Source organism: Pagrus major, chromosome 6 (assembly GCF_040436345.1).
Source record: "Pagrus major chromosome 6, Pma_NU_1.0".
Taxonomy (NCBI): Eukaryota; Metazoa; Chordata; class Actinopteri; order Spariformes; family Sparidae; genus Pagrus; species Pagrus major.
Window position 1 is genome coordinate 35,865,420 of NC_133220.1, and position 16,674 is coordinate 35,882,093.

At 42.2% G+C, this 16,674-nt stretch overlaps 2 protein-coding genes across 2 annotated transcripts in view; both read left to right on the forward strand.

Annotated features, from left to right (window-relative positions):
* Nucleotides 1–753: 753 nt before the first annotated feature.
* On the forward strand, nt 754–2,550 carry LOC140997970 (general transcription factor II-I repeat domain-containing protein 2A-like). The gene has a single exon (XM_073468068.1). It carries the CDS (start codon nt 754–756, stop codon nt 2,548–2,550), a length of 1,797 nt encoding a protein of 598 aa, XP_073324169.1.
* A 6,732-nt stretch (nt 2,551–9,282) lies between these two features.
* cntn2 (contactin 2) overlaps nt 9,283–16,674 on the forward strand; it is a 32,798-nt gene continuing 25,406 nt past the window's right edge. Inside the window, exons 1-6 of the mRNA XM_073468475.1 lie at nt 9,283–9,371; nt 14,211–14,352; nt 15,347–15,522; nt 15,738–15,833; nt 16,198–16,410; nt 16,610–16,624. Of these exons, the coding sequence (XP_073324576.1) occupies nt 9,311–9,371; nt 14,211–14,352; nt 15,347–15,522; nt 15,738–15,833; nt 16,198–16,410; nt 16,610–16,624 (703 nt within the window). The 5' untranslated portion in view covers nt 9,283–9,310. The remainder of the gene's footprint in view (nt 9,372–14,210; nt 14,353–15,346; nt 15,523–15,737; nt 15,834–16,197; nt 16,411–16,609; nt 16,625–16,674) is intronic.

A 16,674-nucleotide genomic window follows, 5' to 3' on the forward strand; every position in this document is an offset into this window, starting at 1 on the left:
ACTGTCCACTTAGGAAGCAACACTGATTGACAATCAAACTCACATGCTGTTGTGCAAATGGAATAGACAACAGGTGGAAATTATAGGCAATTAGCAAGACACCCCCAATAAAGGAGTGGTTCTGCAGGTGGTGACCACAGACCACTTCTCAGTTCCTATGCTTTCTGGCTGATGTTTTGGTCACTTTTGAATGCTGGCGGTGCTTTCACTCTAGTGGTAGCATGAGACGGAGTCTACTGGGACATCATGTCTCGCTCCATCCACCAACGCCACGTTGCACCACAGACTTTCCAGGAGTTGGCGGATGCTTTAGTCCAGGTCTGGGAGGAGATCCCCCAGGAGACCATCCGCCACCTCATCAGGAGCATGCCCAGGCGTTGTAGGGAGGTCATACAGGCACACACACTACTGAGCCTCATTTTGACTTGTTTTAAGGACATTACAACAAAGTTGGATCAGCCTGTAGTGCAGGGGTGGGGAACGTCCGGCCTCCGGGCCGTATACGGCCCGCGAGGCCATTTCAACTGGCCCGCAATGCAATACAATTTTTATATTTTATATCTTCATATATGCATACATGAATTAAAAAAAATCAGGAAAAAAAATATATCGCCCGTCATTAGTTTTCCGAGAGAGAGTCCTATGTCCGAGTCAACGTCAGGGTCAGTGAATACAGCATGTGATGTACGTACCACTGCATTGGGTCGGAGTGACTGACACATGACAAGTACCGACACAGACAAGTGATGCATCATGGCGACTGTCAAGAAAAGGAAGGTGGACGCAGAATGCCGCGTATTTCAGGAAAAATGGACAGATGACTTTTTCTTTGTTGAAGTGAAAGGCAAGCCAGTGTGCCTAGTTTGTGGCGAGGCGCTTGCGGTGATGAAAAAGGCCAATGTCGAGCGCCATTACAGCTCGAAACACGCTAAACTCGACGAGTTGAAAGGACAAATGCGTTTGGATAAAATTAACGCTCTTCGTCGGAGTTTGGGTGCTCAACAAGCAGCTTTCACACGGCCACAGACTGACAGAGAGAATATTACGCGTGCAAGTTTTGTGGTGAGTGAACTGATAGCCACGAAGCTGAAACCTCACGCTGAAGGAGAGTTCGTGAAGGAGTGCCTCGTAGCCGCCGCGGAGCTGCTCGCGCCCGACAAAGTGAAATTATTTCAAAGCGTCAGTTTGTCCCGGAGAACCGTTTCAGAAAGGATTACTGATATGGCGCAAGATATTGAAAAAACACTCAAGAACACTGCAAGAGACTTTGAGTATTTTTCTCTGGCCTGTGACGAGACAACAGACATCACACACACAGCGCAGCTTGCCATTTTTCTGCGTGGGATTACGTCTGAGTTTGAAACAAAGGAGGAGTTGCTGTCTTTGCAAGCCATGCATGGCACTACTAAAGGTGAGGATTTGTTCAATCAAGTTATTGTGGCCATGAACAATTTTGAACTGCCATTTGAGAAGTTGAGCGGCATCGCCACTGACGGAGCTCCCGCAATGGTTGGCGCGCAAAAAGGATTGACTGCTTTAGTCAAAAAAGAAATGAGCCGACTGAGTCTGGATCCAAGTGATTTAGTTGTATGCCACTGTATCATACATCAAGAGAGTTTGTGTGCACATTCCCTGAAGCTTAACAATGTGATGAAAACAGTTGTGTCCACCATAAACTTCATTAAAAGCAGAGGGCTGAACAACCGCCAGTTCAAGGAGTTACTCAGCGAGCTTGAGTCAGAGTACGGTGATCTGGTTTATCATTGTGAAGTGCGATGGCTGAGTCGTGCAAATATGCTCGCACGGTTTTATACACTGCGGGAAGAAGTCAGACGCTTCATGGAGATGAAGGGTAAACCTGTCATGGAGCTCAGTGATGGCAAGTTCCTCCGTGATCTGGCCTTCATGGTGGACATCAGCAAGCACCTGTCAGAGCTAAACATCAAGCTGCAAGGTCCCAACCAGCTCATCAGCTCTCTGCTTTCAAATGTGAAATCATTTGAAGTGAAGTTAAGGCTGTGGCAAGGACAGCTGGAAAGGGGAAACACTGTGCACTTTCCCACCCTACAAGAACAAAAGCCTGATGTTACGACTGAATATGCTGGTGAGTGTGCAAAACTCATCCAGGCATTTGATGAGAGGTTTCATGATGTGAAAAATATACAAAAGGAACTCGACGTGTTTGCGACACCATTTAATGTGCAACCGTCTGATGTGCCAGACAACCTCCAAATGGAAATAATTGATCTGCAAAACAACAACGAGCTCAAAGCCAAGTACCACAACCTTTCTCTGCTGGACTTTTACAAACTGTATGTTCGTGCTGAGGATTTTCCCATCCTGAGGAGACATGCCCTGAAGTTTGCATCTCTGTTTGGGACAACGTATCGCTGTGAACAGTTCTTTTCAAAACTGACTCTTGCAAAGACTCGCTTCCGCTCAAGACTGACTGACTCAAACTTGGAAAACCAGCTTCGAGTAGCATCATCATCACTGCCAGCTGACATCAGACGCCTTGCTAGAGAAAAACAGTTCCAGCCATCACATTAGGTGAGTCTAGAAATGCAGCAAACATGAGGCTTAGTAACACAGCAGTTATAGACTTTTTTTGTCTTTTTTTTCATCTTTAGTTATGTGTTCATAATGGTATGGCCCTCTGAGGACTTTGGAAAAATTGAAATGGCCCTTGATGTGAAAAAGGTTCCCCACCCCTGCTGTAGTGTGTTTTAATTTAATTAATTTTTAATTAATTTAATTTTGAGTGTGACTCCAAATCCAGACCTCCGTGGGTTAATAAATTTGATTTCCATTGATAATTTTTGTGTGATTTTGTTGTCAGCACATTCAACTATATAAAGAACAAAGTATTTAATAAGAATATTTCATTTGTTCAGATCTAGGATGTGTTATTTAAGTGTTCCCTTTATTTTTTTGAGCAGTGTATGTGTATATATATATATATATATATATATATATATTTATATATATATATATATATATATATATATATATATATATATATATATATACATTTTATATCTTAGGGGTGCACCGATCCGATATTAAGATCGGATATCGGCCCCGATATTGACAAAATAGCTGGATCGGGGATCGGAAAAAATAACAGATCCACGGGCCGATCCAGTTTCTTTTTTTTTCCTTCGTTGCCGCACATCCTATGTCATTCGTCAGCAGCACGTGTGTCGCATGCTAGAAGAGTTGAGTTAACCGCTAAACAACATGGAGCGAGCCAAAGAGTCGGCTGTGTGGAGATATTTCTCGCTTGCCATGCCAACTACCTTGACGGCTATTTGCAATGTCTGCAAAGTAAATATTTCGAGGGGTGGTGGTAGTACTGCAAAGTACAATACTACCAATTTAATCAAGCACATCCAAAAGCACCATGCTAAGGAGCACGCCGAATTCCTGCAGCTCAACAAAACCAAAGGAGCAGGAGACAGTACAGCCCAGCAACTAACTTTGGCAGATGCACTTCAACAATGCGAAAAGTTTCCGACGGAAAGCTTGAAAGCATCGGCAATAACACAGAAAGTTTTGGAATTCATTGTTTTAGATGCTCAACCAACGTCAGTTGTTGAAGATGAGGGCTTCCATCGCCTACTGGAATACTTAGAGCCAAGGTACTCTCTTCCATCACGCAAGTATTTTTCCGAGGCCGCACTGCCAGAACTGTACAAAAAAGTTTGCGAACACATCTCAAAAGAGATTAAAGCTATAAAGGCAATGAGCTTCACTACAGATATATGGAGCTCTGCTGTGTGTCCAATGTCGCTTTTAAGTTTAACTGTCCACTGGTCGGACACGAGCTGTACACCGCACAGTGCAATGCTTCAAGCTAAAAACTTCCATGGTTCACACACCAGCGATACCATTTCGGCTGCAATTAAGGCAATGCTTGACCAGTGGCACATTCCTTTGAATAAAGTGCATGTCATACTCAGGGACAATGCAAGTAACATGAAAAAGGCCATGGACATGGGGGTGCGGAGCTTAGGCTGCTTTGCTCACACATTGCAGCTTGTAGTCAATGAGGGACTACTTTCACAACGGAGTGTGAGCGATGCCATTGCAATCGGTAGACAAATTGTGGGACATTTTAAACATTCTCCACTTGCATATTCACAGCTGCAAGATATCCAGCTCCAGATGCAAATGCAACCTAAACGCCTGCAACAAGACGTCAAAACAAGGCGGAATAGTACCTACTTGATGATACAGAGTCTTCTGGAACAGAAGCGAGTCCTCTGTGCCTACATTGCTGACCATGACCTGCCTGGTACACTGACCGCTAACCAGTGGGCTTTGCTAGAAAAAACGCACCAATTGTGGAGGAGTGTGAAGATCCCAGTGCAGCAAGCAGCTTGAGCCCTGCAGTCCAACTGCATGGATATCTTACAGAGAAAACCATCGCTGCCTCAGACAACCAATACCAGTACTGGGGAGTCAACAAATACCGATTACCTTGTCTTGCTGCCACTGCCACAAAATACCTCTTCATTCCACTACTGTCATGCATACATACTGGACACTCAGTCACATCACAATAGGACTAATCTAGCATGCATGCAACATGGAGCACATGAAAACAGCTTCAAACACTGAGATTGGTCTACACTTTCCAGTTATCTCTTAAATCCACAATTTCTGTTTAAAAAAACATTTTGTTATGTTTAAAGTGACCCTGGTTCATTTCCTTTGAAGAGAGTAGGGGATTGTGTTCTTGTCAACACAGTTTGTTTTGCAGTAATTCACTGTGATCAAATGTAAAGAGAGGCACATTAGGGGCTTTGTCAGGAGCCAGTAAGAGCTGCAGTGCATTGTAAAGGTCAGGACACAAATGAAGCCTTTTTTTCCCCAAATTCATTCAGCTAATTCAAATTACTACTCAATATATTCATTTGCAAAGAGCCCCACTCTTTGTATGCCCTAGGGTATCTTTTTAAACAAAACAGTAAAAAGTGAATAAAATGGGACTGACAGAGAAAATAGTGCTCTTTGTAAGATTTCTGATTAGTGTAGTGGCTCACAATGGAACCATAATGACTCAAGAATGACTCCCAGACGTGAACTGTGTGACAGATTGATCTGTTAAACAGTGGTCCTTTGAAGACCTCTATATTATAGCAACTCTTTAGAAGCTTGAATTATGTTTTACTTATTCCACACTGGACAAAAACCCCACAAACAACCACTGATATCTGGCTGTTGTCTTTAATGTGAATGGATACAATCTGCATTCATTCCCAGGTCAAACAACAGTAGTAGTCCCAGGTGTTGATAGGGCTCTAGCTCCAATCAACTGTGATGTAAACACAACACCCTTGTGACTTTTGTGACATTGAATGTAACACAAAAAAGGGATGCTTGTCTACTGGCAATGTGAAAGTCAGCCACCCATTTTTAGCAGGTTTACCCTCTTATTAAACAGCATATGCACACTAATTTTGGTGTGTAAGTGGTATACATCTTACATAACCTTTCTTGAATTCTCCAAAAGGGTGGCTTCTGTCAAGGTGCAAGTCTGAAGAACAACTGCAATCCACTGCAAACAACTTTGTATTAAGAAAGAACCTTGGATATATTGGATGGCCTATAAAAGAAAACTGGGATGATTTTCTCAAGGCAAACAGTCAAAATTGATTTCCAGCTGCAGCCCTGAGTGCATAAATGTTTGTTTGCTATTTCCTTTCAAACCTTGAATTTTTTGTCCAATTTCCAGCACATATTTTCTTTTTGGTGCATTCTGTCCTGTCCACTGTGGTTTTCAACATTATCTCAGGTTTGTTAACTTCAAACTCATAGTGAGGCTTTATCACTAGCAAAAGTCTCTGAGGAGGGGGACCTCAACAAAATTAAACTAGATTCACTGCAGCATCATTCATTAAATGCTGTGTTACAAAAGTCCCCACAGGTTTGATTTCAGTGTGGTGGAATCATGTACAGTGAAGGGAGTCTGTGGTCTAATTTGTTGTGGGGTCTAAAGAATAAATTAGGGAACTTTTGTTTACAAAGGTATGATGCAAGTGTGTACAATAGCAGGTGAGCATTTCTAAAGGCTTCACAACACTATCAATGATCCTACTATAATAAAATACTTTCTGGTATTACCTTTTTTATAGAGAATCCCAAATGGATGAAGAGACTGTAGAGAGAGAGGGCAGAGAGAAAGTTTGAGATAACATTTAAAAGACATTGAGAAGAGTAACTCAATAACTGTGTCACATGTTGGCTAAAAACTGTTTTTTAATGGAGATAAAGTTTTAGCTGAAGTTCAGGAGCAGGACCACACCTCAATCACTCCCCTTCCTGTCATGTGCCTATATAAACCTCACCATGCTTCATGCCTGCCTTTCTCGTTTCTTGTGTATGGAACATCAACCCTATCACTCATAAGAGCACCACATGGCAGTCTCAAGTCATTAAAAACCTTGGACTCACCCATTGATTGCTTCAACATGGACCTCCTGTCAGTCAGCCCCTCTGACGAGGACCTCCTCAGCTCAGCTCCAGTCTCCTTTAATCTCAGCCTGCAGCAAGCCCGGAAGACAATGGTACCACGGTTGCACTCGAAACTCCGCTTACCACGTCCTCCGCCCCAGAAAACAGGACTTCCGAATATCAGCATCCAACCACATGTTCCACTAGAATACCAGCCACCACCAGAGGAGTGAACAACAAGGCAATTCTTCCCTTATCAACTCCTACTTGTTCCCTCGCTCGCTTCCCTAGGCAGGCAACCCACCCGGGACATGGATGCATCTCCATGGCGCACTCAGGGCCCTCCAATAAATTATTCTGAGTCACAGCACATCAAATGTGATAAATGGCACCGAGATACCAGGTTCACACAACACTTCTCGTCCTTCCAACAACCTCTTCCTAATTCTACTGGCACCGGGTTGCCACTTCCTCTCCCCACTACATCCTCTTTGCAACAACCTCTATCTCTCTCTATTGGCACCAGTTCCTCTCCCCACTACTGTTTCTTTTTCATTATAACCTTCATGGGCGCATTCCGAATTGCATACTTGTCGTTTTTACCCTAGTATGTACTGCAGATGCCCTTACAAATTATATACTGTTGCATTCAGTATGCATACAATTGGACATAGGGTGTTTTCCAAATCACATACTTTTCTTTTTACTATTAGTATGTAATGCAGCAGCCCCTATAAGTACATGCTGTCGCATGCAGGATGCATACAAGTGGGACAAAGGGTGTTTTTTTCCGAATCGCATACTTTCCTTTTACTGTTAGTACGTTATGCAGCAGCCTCTACAAAGTACATACTGTTGCATGAAGTATGCATACAACTGGAACATGCCACTTCGTTGTGACAGTGCACCCTGAACTTTGACCCTTTCGCTCCAAAAAAAACATTGCAGCCTTAGCACGAGTACAAAGAATTTAGTACTGCCACTTACATGCTTTTTCATCTGTTGTTTCGGTTCATCTGTCAGGGAGCCGTTAAATGTGCGTGCTGTCTCGGCTTCGTTTATATTTGCGTGACACACCGGGATGAATGTGAAATATCTTCCGCTGCACAGAGGATTCTGGGTCAGAATAGCCAGAAAAGCACGCTGGTTTGCATACTCCAAAATGCAACCGGATGTAGTAAGACATCATAGTATTTATGCATACTGCATTTCACATACTTTGTATTAGGACATACTAAATAGTATGGTAGTATGGGTAGTGGAACGCAGGGATTCTCACATATCTGGCACCGGGTTGCCAGTTCCTCCCCCCACTACCTCTTTGCAACAACCTCTGCTTACGTCTACTGGCACCAGGTTGCCAGGTCCTCTCACCACTACCTCCTCTGTAACAACCTCTATCCCTTTCTACTGACACCGAGTTGCCATCCCTTCATTCCTCCTCTATAGCAACCTCTCCCACTTCTTACTGCCACCGGGTTGGCACTCGCACCAAGCAGCTCAGGGCTACCTGTCAGGGCTGCACAGGTTTTCTATCACGTTCAGTTTACCTTCAATGCAGCAGCACAGCTTCAACAATTTAGGACACCCATGTGGGGTGCCTCGACTACAGTTGCACTGTCGCACCTTTCCTGCTTCAAGTTTAATCCGCCACACATGGATCATCTAGATTTCGCCACTGCACGAACCATGCACCTTAACAATAAGATAAAATAAAATAAAATAAAACAAAGCTTAAAAAAGCCAAAAGCCACAAGCTTTGTTGCCTCCATACCCTTAGCCCAAGGCATGGCCAAAAAGGTAGACTGGTGCTGCAGTTAGGTCGATTCATCTGCAATTACTTCAATGGATCTGGCTGCAGCATACCATCACTTCCAACACAGATGCCCTCGACAGCTCATCCAAAGCTGAAACGTGGCCCTGGAAACGCCTTCTCGCAAACTGGAACGGCATCATCTTCATCTACGAAGACCAACTGTCTAACCCATACATTATTCAGCTCTTCACTGATGCTGCCCCTTATGCCGGTTTTAGGGTTTCTACAGCCAGTGGTTATTGTAAGCCACATGGGCACCAAAAGCCTATTCAACCAATTTTCGAAATCTACCCCCATCATAATCGCTGCTCTGCTACTGGGACACAATGGTCAAGAAAATCCGTTCCAGTTCACTTCAATAACGTCAACTCCCAATCTATCGTCCCACTACTTCAACACCCTACGTTCTAGCCTCCTACCCCACCATCTAGCCCATACTCCGGAATCGACATTCCCATCGTTCTTCTTTGGTTTCCTTCGGTGCTCAGAGTTCACCACACTGTCTGCTAAATTTAATTCTCATCTCCATCTCTCCATGTCTGACCTTCACTGCATCTCAGAAGACTGCCTAGTCTACACACTCGATCTAGCAAAACCAACCAAACTGGCAATCCAGTTCCCATAATGTACTTCAAACTAGATACGCACCTACCACCACCACCTGCCAGCCTGGGACAAGCCGTAGATCCCTAAAGAAGCCTTCCCCACACCGCATCATCAACATCACACTTGTATTCAATTGCCCTCTTCAACATTGTACTCATATTCCACCTCAATAAACTATAATGTGCATCTCAATGATGGTGTTCTCCTTGCTTGTGAACAAAACTACATTTTTACATTTCTTTAAGCCATCCATTCTAAATTAATTCAGTTCCTTTGTAGAGTTGTTATTCATGGAAGTATTCTTGTTCATCTTTTTTCTACACAGGGCCAGATTGGACATCTCTTCTTCCAGTGTGAAAAGGATAACGGTTTTTGATCCCATCTGCTCCCGATCTGTTTGTGGTCCTGTAGTAATCCAGCTGGATCCAGATGATGGAGCGCTTGCTGTGTCTGCTGGTCCTCAGCTCCGGGGCCCTGAAGGAGGCTGTTGGTAAGCCCCACTTCACAGTGTGCTGTGCTTCTTCTTCTTCTTCTTCTTCTTCTTTTTCTTCTTCTTCTTCTTCTTCTTCTTCTTCTTCTTCTTCTTCCTCTTCTGCTTCTTCTTCTTTTTTTCTTCTTCTTCTTCTTCTTCCTCTTCTGTTTCTTCTTCTTCTTCTTCTGTTCTTCTCCTTCTTCTTCTTCTTCTTCATCATCTCATACAACTAAAATGTGTTCCCAATTACGTTTAAAGGGAAACATATTTATGCCCGGATTACAAGTGTTTCACAGAAAAATAAAAAATACTAGAACGAGATTGTTCAAATTCATGTGGTCGGGAGCATTGTAGCAAAGCAAGAAAACTGACGGCATGTTGATTAAAAACTTATTTTTGATATGTCACAAACAAACAAACAAACAAAAGTTTCTGCTCAAATGTAATTAAGAATACATTTGAGTAATGAGAATGTAATTTCTAGGAGACAGGATCATCCTCATTTTGCTTTAGCAGTCAATAGTGTCCCCAAATTTCCTTGTATCTTCCTGACATTTTGAATCTCGACACACTTCACAGAACTGCTGGCAAATATTTGTGGTTGCACATCATTTACTCGCTGCAGCAACATTTAAAAAGTAGTTACATTTTAGTCGTTAACTCACACAAGTGTGTGTGTGTGTGTGTGTGTGTGTGTGTGTGTGTGTGTGTGTGTGCGTGTTTTTTTTGTGTGTGTTAGGGAGATAGAGAGAGTGAGCTGAATGTGTGGGTGCAGTTCATGTGGAGGCCTTTGGGGACTGATTAAAATTTCATGATTGTTGTTTTGGACAGCGGGTGAAGGGGATTCAATTTTCTCCAAGAAGTCCCTTTCCTCTTTTCTCTCCCGGGCCTCAGCGTTGAAATACACCGATGTGATGAATGATAGATGGTGATCCATTGTTGCTTATGTTGGAATTAACAAGCTCTGCTGGTGTGCTGAAATTTGCAGTCACGAATGTCCAGTCTCCCTTGGCTCTTAATAGACTGCAGAAAAGTGATGTTCATTATTAACAATGGTGAACTGAATAATATATGTGCATGCTCATATGCACACAGACACATTATAAAGTCTTCATGCGTCTGCAATGTTCAATGGAATATTTGCACAATGTGATCTGATACATGGCAGCTGTGAAGCCCAGTAAAGCTGCAGCCATCATCAAGTTGCGGTGACATAGTGTCTTACTGAAAAGTAAGCAAGCAGGGCAGTTAGTCACTGTTGTATAACAGATATTTTGTGAAAAAAATGCTCTGTGAGCAGTTGCAGCACATGACCAGGGTCTTGGAAAATATTTTCTGCTCTCGTAGAACGCCAGGTGAAATATTTGAGGGGAGAAAGAAGTTAGGGTTAAGTTACTTTCAAATGGTGGCTGTCTGTTAAAACCAATACACATTATACCTAACACTGTGCAGGCTGAGTCTCCACAAGTGTACATAGTTTAAAGGGTAAATCCACCAATTTAACAAAATAAAATGTTGTCAGGTTTTGAAAAGCATTTGTTTTAAAACTGTCAATAATGAGCCCAACAGTGTTATAGGAGTGCAATGTTAGACCAGTTGACAGCTTTTCAAAACATGGTGCCTCCATTACCTCCAATTTAACTTAGCTACTGAGTAACATCACTGGAGGCAATTTATCAGATTACATTCAGCTTCCTCTGGAGCCACAAAAGGCTTTATACTACTTTTATCACATATGCAGAAGAACTCCCCAAGAACTGGAAACACACCTGGAAACACACTAATGTGTTAAATGGTGGAGTCACCCTTTAACTCACTGAATGCTCAAAGAAAATGCAAAACTCAGAATATACTTAATCAGACTAAATTCAAACCTAATAACTTTCCAGCCACCGGTTTTCAAGTTCTGTTTAGAATCATGCTGACAATGTTGATATTGAATAAAGAAAAGATCTTATGAGGGCTGATGGAAACATATTTTTTAGTGTAACACCACCAGAAACACACACATACACACAAATGCTATTAGCTTTGAACAGTAATGAAATGCCTTAAAGTACTACAATTGTTACATAATGTTTTCACTGGGATAGTATTCAGATATTTTACTTACTTTTTGGCCACTTGGGGGCAGCAACACTGACATATTCTAAGTGCTGTATCATAGGCAACTGGACTTGTTTCAGTTTCTTGAAGACGTTTCACCTCTCATCCAAGAGGCTTCTTCAGTTCTAACTAACTGGAGGGGAGCTGCAGGCTTTTAAACTCTGTGTGGGAGTGTCCTTACAGAGTCGTTAAGGACATGTGTGAGCTCCTAGTTTCAGAGTCGTTCGGGCCACTTGTGGACTTGTTGACCCAACCGGTCTTCATGTGGGTTGTTAGGGCTAGGTGAGCCCAGGTGTGAATGGTTGTTAAGCTGTCTGGGGAGAGAACTCAGTACTGCATTGTAGGTGGGTGATAAGTAATGTCTTAGACCACCAAGATAAAAGGGTCATTCCAGAATTGGAGGACATTTGGGCTTCGGAATTTTCAAAAAATGAACCTTCTATTTGACAATTTTCTGTTACATATTCATCAATAATAGGTATTAAACTATAATACCTATGTTATCAACAGGGTTGCAAATACATGCTAATTATGGCTTTTTCTCACAAATCTATGCTAGCTGTTTAGCTAGTTGTTAGCATTTACCAAGATGACAAACTTACATAAGTAAACAAGTAAAGTTTTTTTTGTAAGTATTTATATTATTCTGGAAATATGCATAACAGGGTTGCGTGAGTTAGAGTGAGACATTCAAGCAAGGCTGACAATGTTATAAAAATATGAAAAATATAAGACAGGACATACCTTTGCTCTCTACCCATGCTGTTGGGAAACTGTTTGATGATGTCATTTCCAGTCTATCATGTGGCTAACCCTTTTCTTCTTCTTTTACCATGCTAAAAAGTTTAAGGTAACAGGGTTGCATGCAAGTTGTGGGACATGGGTTTCTTGCATAATAATACTTATTTAAAACATTATGTTTTATTAAAAAGATGTTTCCCCATCTACAAGAGACATCTATGAACAAAACAATATAAAAGAAAGTAGATTTAAATGTCATTTTGACAGGTTTTTTTTGGAGTTCAATTTGGTCACCAAGGGTGTGGGACAAGACAAGACAAAATAGCATACTAGCGGGTACTCCAGACTTATTTGATATTTTAAAAATATTTTCAAATGATTTTTTCTCCCAGTTTATTTAGAGTTGGTCTCTGGACAAGTAAAAGTTACACAACAACTGCATGATTTTGTATTTTGTAAATTTATTATTTAAAATTTCATGGGTGGGACGTTAAATGTCCTCCTATTTTGGAATGGCCCAAAACATCACGCTGGCAGGGAGTTGTGCAGAAAAAAAATAGTCAGACTTTTATTAACAGTGTCAAAAAACATGTTACAAAGAAAACATCCTTCACACAGCTCTGGTGCTACTCTTAAAGAAAAAAAACAACCTGTTCTCTCCCCTTTCACTCACATATATAGCAGGTGAGTCCGCCTTTCCAGTTCAAACTGGCCTATCAGGGCAGATCTCTACAATGGAGAGTTGACAAGGTTAAATAACAAATACACATCGTTTTCTTAACTTGCTCATACCAGCAAGATCTAAATTCATTCTTCAACATGTTAAGAGAACTACTGTACATTCAAAATAAACAAATCATTTGTACATCATTCAGTATTTATATTAATTACCTGAAATTTCCTCACACATCCACTATCCAATCAAATCCGAGCGACCGCCTACTCATACACCACATAAAAAGGCTACTGTTGAGGCGCGCTTCCTCTTTCATCACCAGCACAAGATGGCCACCACAAAGAACTCAAACTTTTACAGGTTATTGCTTTGCTTATAGCATGTTTTTAATATGTTTTGAGAAATAAACTTCTTCAATTCTCAACCTCTAATGCCGAGTACAATTCTTTGTATTTAGCAATATGTTTTGGAACTATGATTTAAATAAAGAAAATAGAAAAGTGTGTGTGAGTGTATGTCAACCTTCCTGAACAAAAAGGGGTTAAGCAAACAGTGAGAGAGCTGGTGCTTCATCACACACACGTTCCGTTTTTACATTATCCCAGTTCCCGCTTTTGTTGCTCGGCCTTTCAGGTCGCCACCAGACCCATGGGAGGTGGCCGGCATGATGTGGTTAGATCTCCTAGAGAGCAGCTCCCTCCCCTACAGGAGGGAGTTCTTTTTTCATTACCTGCCTGCTTGCTTCCATAGAACAAAGATCCCAAGTCCCCTGAATTGACTGACTTCCTGCACAAAGTGTCACTCTGCGGTCAGATTTTGAAAAATAATTTATAATTAGGGATTTACTTATTACAACTTATTTGTAGCATTTTTAATTCACCAAAAATAAAACAGCATAAACAATGATTCATACAAGAATATTCTTTTTATTCTTTTTTTTTTTTTTTATGAAAATATCTAGCGGACCAAATCAAATCTTATGGTCAGCCAACTTTGGCCCGCGGGCCAAACTTTGGGCAGCCCTGGCCTAATTTATCAAGTTTCAAGTTCAATCAAGTTGTTTTTGACAGTCTAAGTCCCAGCCTTTGCTTTTCCAGCTTTAGATCGAACAAGGAAAAGTTTTTACATTTTTCCACAATTCTGTACTTTTTTATATTTGCAATAGCCATTTTTGATAGATGAACAAAGTAACAGGAAACTGCACGAACCAAGGGGAGATATGGCTGATAGGAAGTGCTGTTTATGAGTACACAATAGAAATGCCTCACCACTCGGATGTTTCTGGCACAAGGTTTGGTGTGTGATTAGTGTGTTGTTAATACTTTTGATTCCAGGTGGAGACGTGTGTGTATCGGGTCATGACAGCGGGCCAGTGTTTGAAGAACAGCCCAGCAGCGTAATTTACCCAGAGGGCCTGAAGGAAGGCAAGGTGACCCTCAGCTGTCAGGCCAGAGCCAGTCCAGCTGCTTCCTACAGGTGGGAACACACACACACACACACACACACGCACGCACACACTCACTGAATGTGATCAGTTTGAGGGAGCATATATTCAATAAAAATTTGGCCTATGAAGGTACATTCCTCAGAGGAAAGCGGCGCTTACAGGTTGTGATATTATTTGTAAATCAAAGAAGGACCACTGAGGTATATAGTAAATATAAACATATGGCTTCCATTTTTCCATAACTGTGTCCGTTTGTCCGTGTCTGTATTTCTGTATAAATGTCAATCTTAATGTTAACAGTTACACTTAAGTATGACCACAACTAGTAATTTGTCATGTTATATACACTGATCAGCTACAACATTAAACACACTGCATTGTAACAAGTTGATCAATGTTAATCACTTCACCTGTCAATGTTCACCTGGGAATCATTGGGTCCTGGCATTCATGTGGATGCCACTTGACATGGACCAACCACCCAAACACTGTTACAGACAAAGTACCTCCCCTCATGACCTCGGTGCTCTCTGATGGCAGTGGCACCTCCAGCAAGTAAATGCAACCTGCCACCATAAAAACTGTTGAGGAATGGCCTGAGGAATGTAACAAACAGCTTAAGGAGTTGACCTGGCCTGGCCCTGCACAGCTCCCAATCCAGTCTAGCATCTATGGGATGTGCTGGAACAAGTCTGGTTCATGGAGTCCAACCTACAGAACTAAAAGCATTTGTCACCAATGCCCTGGAGCCAGACACCATGGGACGACCCTAGAGGTACTGTGTCCACGCCTCAATGGGTCAGAGCCAGGTGCTATCCACGGTGGGACCTTTATGGATCAGATTTGTTCAGGACTGTTCCATTGTCACGTTCCTCGGGACATTCCAGTGCAGAATGTGTGTGCAGGAATGGGAGAGACGCTGCTGTAGGGCTGCATTCATTTCACTCATGAACTTCATTGTGAGACATGTTTATCTCCTGTTTGCTGTGTTCTTATGAATTTGCCATGCTTTTTGTCTTGCAGATGGCTTGTGAATGGCACAGAGGTCCCACTGGGTTTGGAACCACGTTACACCTTGGTGGCTGGGAACCTGGTGATCAGCAGCCCTGAGTCTATTCGAGACACAGGCTCTTATCAGTGTCTGGCCATCAACCGCTGTGGCACCATCATCAGCCGAGCGGCTAACGTCAAATTTGGCTGTGAGTGAGAAAAGGCCTTTCAACTTTCTGTCAGAGTGGGTCACTGTGGCACGGATCGTTAGATGAGATCAGGAGGATTTACCTTACACTAATTCTCCTCAGTTGTACATTGGTTACCATCAGCTGTGTGTCATTGCTGCTTTTGTTATGATCAGCATGTGACAGTAACCTTTCCATTACTTTCTCTTTTTCTACACCTTTCCATGTTTCTCCAGATGTCAATGACTTCCCTCCAGACAGCAGGAGTCCTCAGACAGCATATGAAGGGTTAGGAACTTTCCTGGCCTGCCAGCCCCCTCCACATTACCCAGGTATCCCCTTTATTCCAGCATTCCTACACATCCTGAAAAACCCAAACATGTTCAGACTACTTATTAACTATTTTTAAAGCACCTGGAAGATAAGAGAAAGAGTTAAATACCATAGAGAGTAATGTCCTGTGCCATCAGGAAAATTATTATTACTTTCCCATTGTTTGTTTTTTACTGAGAACTAACTTTACTGTGTAAAACCTGCAACAGCCAGCAGTTGACAGGTGGGATAAGGGTCATAAAGGTTGTTTGGAATTAGCAGAATTATTTATCTGTTTTGGAATGCTGGCTGTTGATATTGAAATCTGAGCACTAGCCAGTATGTTCCAACCGTGTTACTGGTCGACCTTTTTTCTCTCCCCAGCTCTGTCCTACCGCTGGATAATCAATGAATTTCCCAACTTCGTCAAGACGAAAGACGGTCGCTGGTTTGTGTCGCAGGTAACAGGGAACTTGTACCTGGCCAAAGCAGAGCCAAACGATACTGCAAAATACTACTGCTTCACCACCATCAACTTGGACATCAGCACTAAGAGCACTTTCAGCAAGGACAACCAGCTCACTGTGCTGCCTGATGGTACGGATTCTCTGCGGCTACAGTACATTACTGATCTTTTAGTCACCACGTGTAGCTCTACCACGGAGGTCTGCAGAAGCACTAGCTGTGTGTACCTGATGACAAAGGACAGAGGGATATCCAAAAGAAGATTTGCTGTGGTGTTCATGTTATGTGTGATAACCTGTCTTAAGTTAATATCTGAGTAGAAGTAATAGAGTAACTGAGCTATTTAGCAGCACACTGATTATTAATTAGGCCTGGTTATCTGACTTCAGTTGTTTT